The sequence below is a fragment of the Bubalus kerabau genome, chromosome 15 (assembly GCF_029407905.1).
Source record: "Bubalus kerabau isolate K-KA32 ecotype Philippines breed swamp buffalo chromosome 15, PCC_UOA_SB_1v2, whole genome shotgun sequence".
Taxonomy (NCBI): domain Eukaryota; kingdom Metazoa; phylum Chordata; class Mammalia; order Artiodactyla; family Bovidae; genus Bubalus; species Bubalus kerabau.
Window position 1 is genome coordinate 37,890,799 of NC_073638.1, and position 10,270 is coordinate 37,901,068.

Genomic DNA, 10,270 nt, shown 5'->3' on the forward strand with positions numbered 1-10,270 from the left:
TTCTTTTGGGTTGAGTATTTCCACTACCTCATTCAGGCCATCCTTGCCTCTGCCAGTTATATTATCATGTTTCATATGCCTTTCATGGGAGTAATTTGCATTCTAAAATCTAGTCTCTTAAAGCAGAAAATTTCTAATTCTAGAAGGATGATTTTTCAAGTATGTGTTTAGTCCAGAATAAAAAGTTGCCAACAGAACACACAGTCATTTGTCTTTTGTAAAATAGGCTTGTAGTAGAAGTTCAATAATAAAGTCATCCATGCTTACTTCACCCAGGTTCAATTACACAACATAGTTCAGTTTCTTGTGATGGAGATTATAGGTCTTTTCTGCCTGTCCTCAGGGAAGTATAGATAAGTGTATCGGTTTATAGTATTCCATGGCTACTGAGGAGTAAAGAATAGGGCTTGACTGCTGGGTCTAGTTTTAGTTTTATAGAAAATTTGAAGAAGAATGAATAACCATCTTCCCCAACCCCACTCTGCCACGATAGCATTTTTAACTGTTAGATACAGGGATGTAGGACTAATAAAAGTTTTTAATAGTTTTATAAAGAGATAATTGGGAGAAAAATTACTAACCATCCCTTTTATTTATTTATTTTTTTAGGCTTACTGAATTCCAGATATGGCCGAGGATGGGTTGATCACAGAAAATTAGCTGTAAATAGCTTTCGCTGTTTTGGATATGGCCAGAAATCTTTTGAATCTAAAATCTTAGAAGAAACCAAATTTTTCATTGATGCTGTTGAAACATACAATGGTAGCCCTTTTGACTTAAAACAATTAGTAACAAATGCTGTTTCAAACATAACCAATTTGGTCATTTTTGGAGAACGATTCACTTATGAAGACACTGATTTTCAGCACATGATTGAGTTATTTAGTGAAAATGTGGAACTAGCTGCCAGCGCCACAGTCTTCCTCTATAATGCCTTTCCATGGATTGGCATCTTACCTTTTGGAAAACATCAACAACTGTTTAGAAATGCAGCTGTGGTCTATGACTTTCTCTCTAGGCTTATTGAAAAAGCTTCCATCAACAGAAAACCGCAGTTACCTCAGCATTTTGTTGATGCTTATTTAGATGAGATGGAAAGAAGTAAAAATGACCCATCATCTACTTTCTCCAAAGAAAACCTAATTTTCTCTGTGGGTGAACTCATCATTGCTGGAACTGAAACTACAACTAATGTGCTGCGGTGGGCAGTTCTTTTCATGGCCCTTTATCCTAACATTCAAGGTGAGGATTCTCATAATCTTTAGATCTGTGCTTACATTTAGGGTTCACACATGTTTTACAGTCTTTGGCTGTATACAAAGCATTCTAGTTAGGAACTCCTGCTATGCTGTCCAGAAAGAGAAGTACTGAATAGCTATAAGGTTTTTAAAACTTAATTCATGTAAAAACCTCAGATATAAATCTTACAATACCTATATTATAAATGAGGGAAAAGGCTAAGTGACTGATTTGCCCACTTCCTTCTAGTTCTAAGCCAGAACCTGAACCCTAGTTTTTTGGGAATTTTTGTTTGTTTGGTTTGGTTTGGTTTTGGTTACACCACGCAACATCCAGAATCTTAGTTCCCCAACCAAGGATTGAACCCATGCCCTCTGCAGTGGAAGCATATAGTCTTTATAGCTGAACTGCCAGGAAAGTCCCAACCCTGGCTTTTTAAAAATTATTATTTATTTTTAATTGAAGGATGATTGTTTTACAATATTGTGTTGGTTTCTGCCATACATCAACATGAATCAACCATAGGTATACATATGTCCCCTGCTTCTTGAACCTCCCTCCTAACCTCCCACCCCAGCCCACCTCTCTAGGTTGTTACAGAGCCCAGATTTGAATTCCCACTGACTATTTACATGTGGTAGTCTATATGTTTCCATACTACTCTCCATTTGTCCCACCCTTTCCTTACCCCCAACCCTGTGCCCACAAGTCTGTTTTCCATGTCTGTGTTTCCATTGAAAGTGAAAGTCACTCAGTTGTGCCCAACTCTTTGTGACCCCATGGACTGTATATAGCCCACTAGGCTCCTCTGTCTATGGAATTGACCAGGCCAGAATACTGGAGTGGGTAGCCATTCCCTTCTCCAGGGGATCTTGCCAACCCAGGGATCAAACCCAGGTCTCCTGCCTTGTGGGCAGATTCTTTACTGTCTGAGCCCCAGGGAAGCCCAAGTCCCCCTTGCTGCCCTGCACATAGGTTCATCAGTAACATCTTTCTAGATTCCAAATATATGCATTAATATACAATATTTGTTTTTCTCTTTCAGACTTACCTCACTCTGTATAATAGGCTCTAGGTTCATCCATCTCATTAGAACAGACTCACATATGTTCCTTTTATTCACTGAGTAATATTCCATTGTATGTGTATGTGTGTGTGTGTGTATATATATATATATATGTACTTTTTCCATTTAACTGTTGATGGATATTTGGGTTATTTCCATGTCTTAGCTATTGTGAATAGTGCTGCAATGAACATTACCAACCCTGGTTTTTTTTTTTAATTGAAGTTTCTAATGCTTCATTCTTTTCCTTGATGAGAGTAATGTTATTCTAATCCTAGATTTGTTTAATTTTTATTACCTACGTGCATTTCACAGCACAGTTACTTGGAGTCTTAGGTACTGGTTGTATAAGATATGTGGCATGTATTTAAGTAGAACTCCCAGATAATGAAAAATCTGAATCTGAATGTACCCATGCCATGTTGGCTGGTTATCTTTTGTTTTATCCTAAAGAGAGTTTACTTTAGATATAATTCTAAGAATTGCATAATAATGGGAACACTTTTTCTCTTACAGGACAAGTTCAGAAAGAGATTGACTTAATTATAGGACCCAGTGGGAAGCCTTCTTGGGATGACAAGTGCAAAATGCCTTATACCGAGGCAGTTTTGCATGAAGTTTTAAGATTCTGTAGCATAGTGCCATTGGGGATTTTCCATGCAACCTCTGAGGATGCAGTTGTACGTGGTTATTCCATTCCTAAAGGCACAACAGTAATCACAAATCTTTATTCTGTACACTTTGATGAAAAGTATTGGAGAGACCCAGAAATATTCTATCCAGAGCGATTTCTGGACAGCAGTGGACATTTTGCCAAGAAGGAAGCTTTGATTCCCTTTTCCCTAGGTAAGAGAGCTTTTTCACAAGGGCTTAACTTTAGAACAAAGTATAGTGATGATTCATTATGTGTAACATCTTAATCTGAAGCATTCTGTTGTAGAATTAATATCCCAACTCTGAAAACAGCATTGACTCTTACAGGAGAGAATGGTTTAATTAGATGTCATTAACACCTGTTTCTACTCAAAATAAACAAGGCATAATTTAGCAGCTAGAAAGTAACTGATGAGAAGCTCTGGCTTTTATTGAAACTCTCTTGCTTGTGAATTTTGACTTGTAATCAAAAATTTGTAGAGCTGGAAGTCAGTAACAGGCACCTTAAGAAACTGAGACCCAGGGACAGGAATGGCATCATAATTTAAAGTGAAACTGGAATCTAGCTCTCCTGATTTTTAATATTGTACCTTATCTCCAAAAATATTGCATCTCCTGAGAAAAAGTACACAGATCACAAGACCCATGGAAGAGGGCTTGGAGAAATCTTTTCACTGGGGAAGGGTACACATACAGTCATTTGAAATGAAATGAACTTCTCCCGGGTCAATAGAACTAAGTGTTACACCTTAGATCTTTCATGGCATATCTCAGGCTCCATTGCAAAGGAAGCAGAGACTGGAACTAATGAGCTTACAAAAGTACATGACCTGACAAAAGAAGGTAAAAAATGGGCCCTGGGAACTGAAATGCTAGGGCCCATTTCTATTCTTTGGAGCTTAAGAAAATCCTTTAATAAACATAACTTCCTCTCAGTTCAGTCGCTCAGTTGTGTCCAACTCTTTGCGACCCCATGGACCACAGCACACCAGGCCTCTGTCCATCACCAACTCCTGGAGTTTACCCAGACTCATGTCCATTGAGTCAGTGATGCCCCAACCATCTCATCCTCTGTCATCGCCTTCTCCCGCTTTCAATCTTTCCCAGCATCAGGGTCTTTTTCAATGAGTCAGCTCTTCCCATCAGGTGGCCAAAGTATTGGAGTTTCAGCTTCAACATCAGTCCTTCTAATGAACACTCAGGACTAATCTCCTTTAGGATGGACTGGTTGGATCTCCTTGCAGTCCAAGGGACTCTCAAGAGTCTTCAGTACCACAGTTCAAAACCATCAATTCTTCCTTTGGCCCTCAGCTTTCTTTGTAGTCCAACTCTCACATCCATGCACAACTATTGGAAAAACTGTAGCTTTGATTAGACGAATGTTTGTTGGCAAAGTGATGTCTCTGCTTTTTAATATACTGTCTAGGCTGGTCATAACTTTCTTGCCAAGGAGTAAGCGTCTTTTAATATCATGGCTGCAGTCACCACCTACAGTGATTTTGGAGCCCCAAAAAACAAAGTCAGCCACTGTTTCCACTGTTTCCCCATCTATTTGCCGTGAAGTGATGGGACCAGATGCCATGATCTTAGTTTTCTGAATGTTGAGCTTTAAGCCAACTTTTTACTCTCCTCTTTCACTTTCATCAAAAAGCTCTTTAGTTCTTTGCTTTCTGCCATAAAGGTGGTATCATCTGCATATCTGAGGTTATTGATATTTCTCCCGGCAATCTTGATTCTAGCTTGTGCTTTATCCAGCCGAGCATTTCTCAGGATGTGCTCTGCATATAAGTTAAATAAGCAGGGTGACAATATACAGCCTTGACGTACTCCTTTTCCTATTTGGAACCAGTCTGTTGTTCCATGTCCAGTTCTAACTGTTGCTTCCTGACCTGCATACAGATTTCTCAAGAGGCAGGTCAGGTGGTCTGGTATTCCCATCTCTCTCAGAATTTTCTACAGTTTGTTGTGATCCACACAGTCAAAGGCTTTGGCATAGTCAATAAAGCAGAAATAGATGTTTTTCTGGAACTCTCTTGCTTTTTTGATGATGCAGCAGATATTGGCAATTTGATCTCTGGTTCCTCTGCCTTTTCTAAAACCAGCTTGAACGTCTGGAAGTTCACGGTTCACGTATTGCTGAAGCCGGGCTTGGAGAATTTTGAGCATTACTTTACTAGCGTGTTAGATGAGTGCAATTGTGCAGTAGTTTGAACAGAGTTTTCCAAATTTGCTGACATGTTGAGTGCAGCACTTTCACAGCATCATCTTTTAGGATTTGAAATAGCTCAACTGGAAGCTCCATCACCTCCACTAGCTTTGTTCCTAGTGATGCTTCCTAAGGCCCACTTAACTTCCTCTAACATTCTTTAAATACCAGAGTTCCTGAAAGATATGTATTAAACGTAAGTTTTGGTAAATAATTTTAAAAAACCATTATGCCTGCTTTCTGTTTAGGGAGAAGACATTGTCTTGGAGAACAGCTGGCTCGGATGGAAATGTTCCTGTTTTTCACAGCATTGCTTCAGAGGTTTCATTTGCATTTTCCACATGAACTGGTTCCAAATCTGAAGCCCAGGTTAGGCATGACATTGCAACCCCAGCCCTACCTCATCTGTGCAGAAAGACGCTGAAAGTACACAGATGTTTTGTGGAACAAGTTGTTTGCCTCACCCCCAAACCTTATTTAATTCCTGTGTTTGGACAGGAATCACAGCATCATAAAACCAAGTGAACAGAGATGTTTCTTTAAAAACACCTACCATAATAATATGCATTAGTGTTAGTCTCTCAGTCGTGCCCAACTCTTTGCGACCCCATGGACTGCAGCCCACCAGGCTCCTCTGTCCATGAGATTTTCCAGGTAAGGATACTGTAGTGGGTTGCCATTTCCTTCTCCAGGGGATCTTCCCAACCCAGGGATCAAACCTGGGTCTCCTGCACTGCAGGCAAATTCATTACCGACTGAGCTACAAGAGAAGCTCAATAATATGCCTTAGCTATTGTTTTTTCCTTATAAGTCTTATGACTTATAAGGTGGAATTATCTGAGGAAAACAGAGGTGCAGTCTATTCTGATTTGCTTCAAATAGCTGCCAGTGCCAGCTCCTTTCTAATCAGGTATTGTCATTAACAGATTGTGTTACCACACAATCCAGTCCGGTTTCATAGTGGACTAAAGAAATTAGAACCCAAATAAGTGAGTTTGGACTACAGAGATATTTTATTAGACTCAGTGATAGATGACAGAATATATATTATACAGTATATTTAATATAAAACCTGCTAATACTTTCAAGTCTTACTTCCTACTATAGTTTCATAAGTTGTATCATTCTTCCTACATATGAGGGTTCCTATGATATATAATAATGATATGATATTGATAATGATATATAATAATGTATTTAAAAATGATAGGTAGCATGACCTAGATGCTTCATGGTGTAATAAAGATCCTGTTTCTTCACATCCCTCAAGTTTGCTTTCCAGATGATACTAGCTTTATCTTAAGGCTGGCTTATGGAAGTACATGTTCTTTGCCCATGTCCTTTCAAGATACTGAGCTTGGATTGTTTTGGGGAGAGTAAGGGAGCTTTTCAGATGTTTCCTTAAGACTGTTCTTTATGTCCCATAGGTCCTAACTAAGCTATGTGTCCACTCATTAACACTATGTCTTGGGACTTCCCTATCAGTCCATTGGTTAAGACTCTGTGGTTCCAATGCAAGGGACACAGGTTCGATCGCTGGTCAGGGAACCAAGATCCCACATGATATATGGCCAAAAAAACAAAATAAAAACAAAAAAACCTGTCTTGTGAACATGGAAGCAACCCAAGTACCCAGTAACAAATGATTAGATTAATAAAATGTGAGATATATATATGCTATTTATTTTCTTTACCTTGCATCTAAGGAAATGTTGTATTTTTCCCTAATCAAGTTAATTAAAACCTGATGAAAATTATTTAAATATGTAGATTCACAACTTGTTAATGTTAGAAGAGGTCTAATCTCACTTGATGTGCTCATTTTATGGCCAAGGAAGTAGGCATTCAGACAGGGAAATGAAAAGCATAACCCTCTTTCACCTCATCCATGTATTTTTTTAATCCAAACTGTTTATTGGGATGGTTCCTCATTCATCCTGATTCAGAATGCTTTTAGTGCTTCCATCTGAAGGAACATCCTTTTGTAAGCCTTGTTTTTCCTGCTGTGGGTGGTGGAGTCTTGCTGACTTTGCCAGAGTCCTAGTTAGCACATGGCTAACAATGGCATTCTGGGCATTTCATATCCATGAGGTAAGAACTGCGACTCTGTACCAGGTGCTTCTTTTTATGTATTCTCTTCTGAAGAGGGATGAAGGGGCTTCTTTGTAAGAGGCACATTCTTGTCAGGAGGTCATCAGACCATCTCTTATTCTTTTTACTCACACCCAATAATTTATACTGTGCTTTATAGTTCATATGAGTGACTCAACTGAACTGAACTTACAGTTCATAAAGCTGTTTTCATACTGTCAGCTCTTGACTCTTTTCAGCCAATTAACTGGTAAAAGTAAAATACTGCAATTTTAGAAAAATATAAATTAACATGAATTTAGTAAGTAATCCATAATGGACAATATTTCCTTTTTAGAACTACATTGTAACAGACTATCGATCTACTATAGTGAGAAGGCCTTCTCTCTGATCAGTCAGTGGTGAGCTACTAACTTAAAATGTTAGAATTCACTTATGGTTTAAGATAGCAACTGAGCATACTTATTTCTTTACAAATGCCACTGAAATAACCATAAGGATAGAAAAAGGGATAAAGGCATTGATGATGGGGTTGGAGGGATATATTAGTGAATCAGCTACTTCCAGGTTCTAAAAGATGGAATGTAAATGGGATAATATTGAAAGAACCACAGATAGGACCATGCATAGACAAAGCCTGAGGTAGAGATGGGAGCTCATTCTTCACAGCTGATTATGGAAAAAGCAAGTGGCGAAGGAGAGTAGTACATAAGGACAGCAAGAGTGGAAAGAAATCATGTTGATGCTCCTGTCCCCACCCTGCTTTCCCTTCTTGTTTGTGCAGCTATAGAATGTGCTCCCAGTGCTAAAGTAAATGTCTAAATAAATTGAGTTCTATGTCTGGGAGCTAGTGGTGCTCCTACATAGGGATTGGAGCTGTCGATTGGCAGCCCCTTAATTTGGTCTGATTTTGGACCTAAAGTTCTACATAATGCAAATGATTAATCAGGTGGGAGGGCAAATTTCAGTCAACCAAGTGATGACTGGGGAGACATCAGCAAAAGGGCCAGTGTTAAGAATTGAAAATATTTAACTATAGTACTAAGACTAAAACAAAGGTTGGAATATGTGCAACAAAATAATATGTAAAAGTTTATACTCTGACAGTGTGGAAATAATGTATCTTAACAAAAATAAATGAAAGAAAAAAAGGTGGAAAGTAGAATAAATCTCATTGCTTCATGTATAATAGTTAGAAGTCAAAGGATATAATTTGACAAATCAAGTAGTAAATGTGTGAGTAAATTTAAGAGTACAAAAGTAAATGGTAGTAATACTGCTTAAAATTGGGTACTGGAGGACATGGAAGAAGAAAATGTCCATGTGAATTTATTATTCTTAGAAGAGAAGCAGATATTATCCAAACATATTATATAAAGGTAAAAGCATAAAGATGACCACTAAATCAAAAATACAAGGCCACAAAAAAAAAAAAAAATACAAGCCTTCCTAAATGTCAGAACTAAAATTAATATTTTAATAAAGAACAGATTATATGAGAGAACTAAATAGGCTTATCTTACCTATTAAAACCATATTCAAATTGGATCACAGAGATAACTTGATGATATAGTTATGTTGTATATGAGAGACATCTAAAAAAAAAGATAAAAAGTTAAGAATATAAGGATGAGTAAGGTCATACCAGGCAAATGCAAATAGAAAGCATGACTCATGATCTTAATAAAACGAGGTAGAATTCAAGGCAGAAAGCATAAGCAAGACAAAGAAATTTGGTCTTTAATCCTAAAGACTCTGATTCTAGAAGAAGTTATAATAATTATGAATAACTGTTGCACCAAAAAGCAGCATCTTTCATGAAGCAAAAATGGCAAGAGGTACAAGGAAAAATGTATGGATGTATATTAATACTAAGAAACTAATTCACTTCTCTCAACCTAAGACAAAACAAGTGGATCTCAAAAAATGAAGATAAAGAAGACCTATACTAAGAATTCCCTGGTTGTTCAGTGGTTAGGACTCCACTCTTCCACTGCAGGGAGCACAGGTTCAGTCCTTTGTTGGGAAACTAAGATCCTGCGTGCCCTACAGAGAGGCAAAAAAAAAAAAAAAAGTCATCTGTATTACATAATCAGTAAGGTAGAACTGAGGAATATACATCAAATTTTATATCTGATAATAGAGTATGTCATTTTTATACATGTTGATGAAAATTGGCCATGCAATGGATCAAAAGTTGAACTTTGAAAAATTTCAGAAGTATAAATATTACAGATTTCATTTTCTGAACATAAGATAATAAGAATGGGTATTAATAACAGAATAATAAAACCAAAAACCAAGATTGCCTTCGTATCTTGAAATTAAAATTGTAAAATAATCATTGGACAAGGGGAAAATGCAAACAATAATTGGAGAATTTCTAGAAAACATGATAAAAACATCAGAATCTATGGAATACAGCTGCAGTTGTCTTCAGAAGAAAATTCATGGTCCTATGTACTTGTTTAAATGAAAAAAATAAATCTTGAGGATGAGCTAGGCATGCTTTTTTTAAATTAGAAAAACAGCAAACCAAAGGAAAGTAGAAGGAAGAAATGACGAATTCTGGATAAACAGGAATTAATGAGTTAGACAATAGAAAATAAGACCAACAGGGTGTATCCTTTTTTAAAAAATCTATATGCTAAATCAGGGGTCAACAGTTTTATACTTCACAGGTGAAATTTGGCCCACCATCTGTTTTGTATGACCCCAAGTTAATGGTTTTTACACTTTTACATGCATGGTTAAAAAAAAGAATGGCTGAATGAGGGGAATTAGGGTAAATGGATCAATATGTGATAAAGCAATATAGGAAAATGTAAATTCTAGCATCTAGATTGTTTAAGGGTATTTCTTCTATAATTCTTTCAACTTTTCTGTTTGAAATTTTTGATGATAAAATATTGGGAGGAACACTACAAACAATATTTTGTGATAAATGAAAATTTTCTGCATTTCAAATTTAATGTTCATAAAGTTATATCTCTTTCCAGAAAGAGAATTTTAAT

At 37.1% G+C, this 10,270-nt stretch overlaps 1 protein-coding gene across 6 annotated transcripts in view; it reads left to right on the forward strand.

The window, feature by feature from the left end:
* Positions 1–10,270, forward strand: part of LOC129628912 (vitamin D 25-hydroxylase) — a 30,678-nt gene that overhangs the window by 18,406 nt on the left and 2,002 nt on the right. For 4 of the 6 annotated variants that reach the window (XM_055548534.1, XM_055548531.1, XM_055548536.1 and 1 more), the window contains 3 exons: positions 610–1,242; positions 2,822–3,151; positions 5,414–8,315. In XM_055548534.1, the coding sequence (XP_055404509.1) occupies positions 610–1,242; positions 2,822–3,151; positions 5,414–5,589 (1,139 nt within the window). In that variant the 3' untranslated portion in view covers positions 5,590–8,315. Of the gene's footprint in view, positions 1–609; positions 1,243–2,821; positions 3,152–5,413; positions 8,316–10,270 lie in introns of those variants that run through there. The other 2 variants (XM_055548533.1, XM_055548537.1) reach the window with 2 other exon arrangements.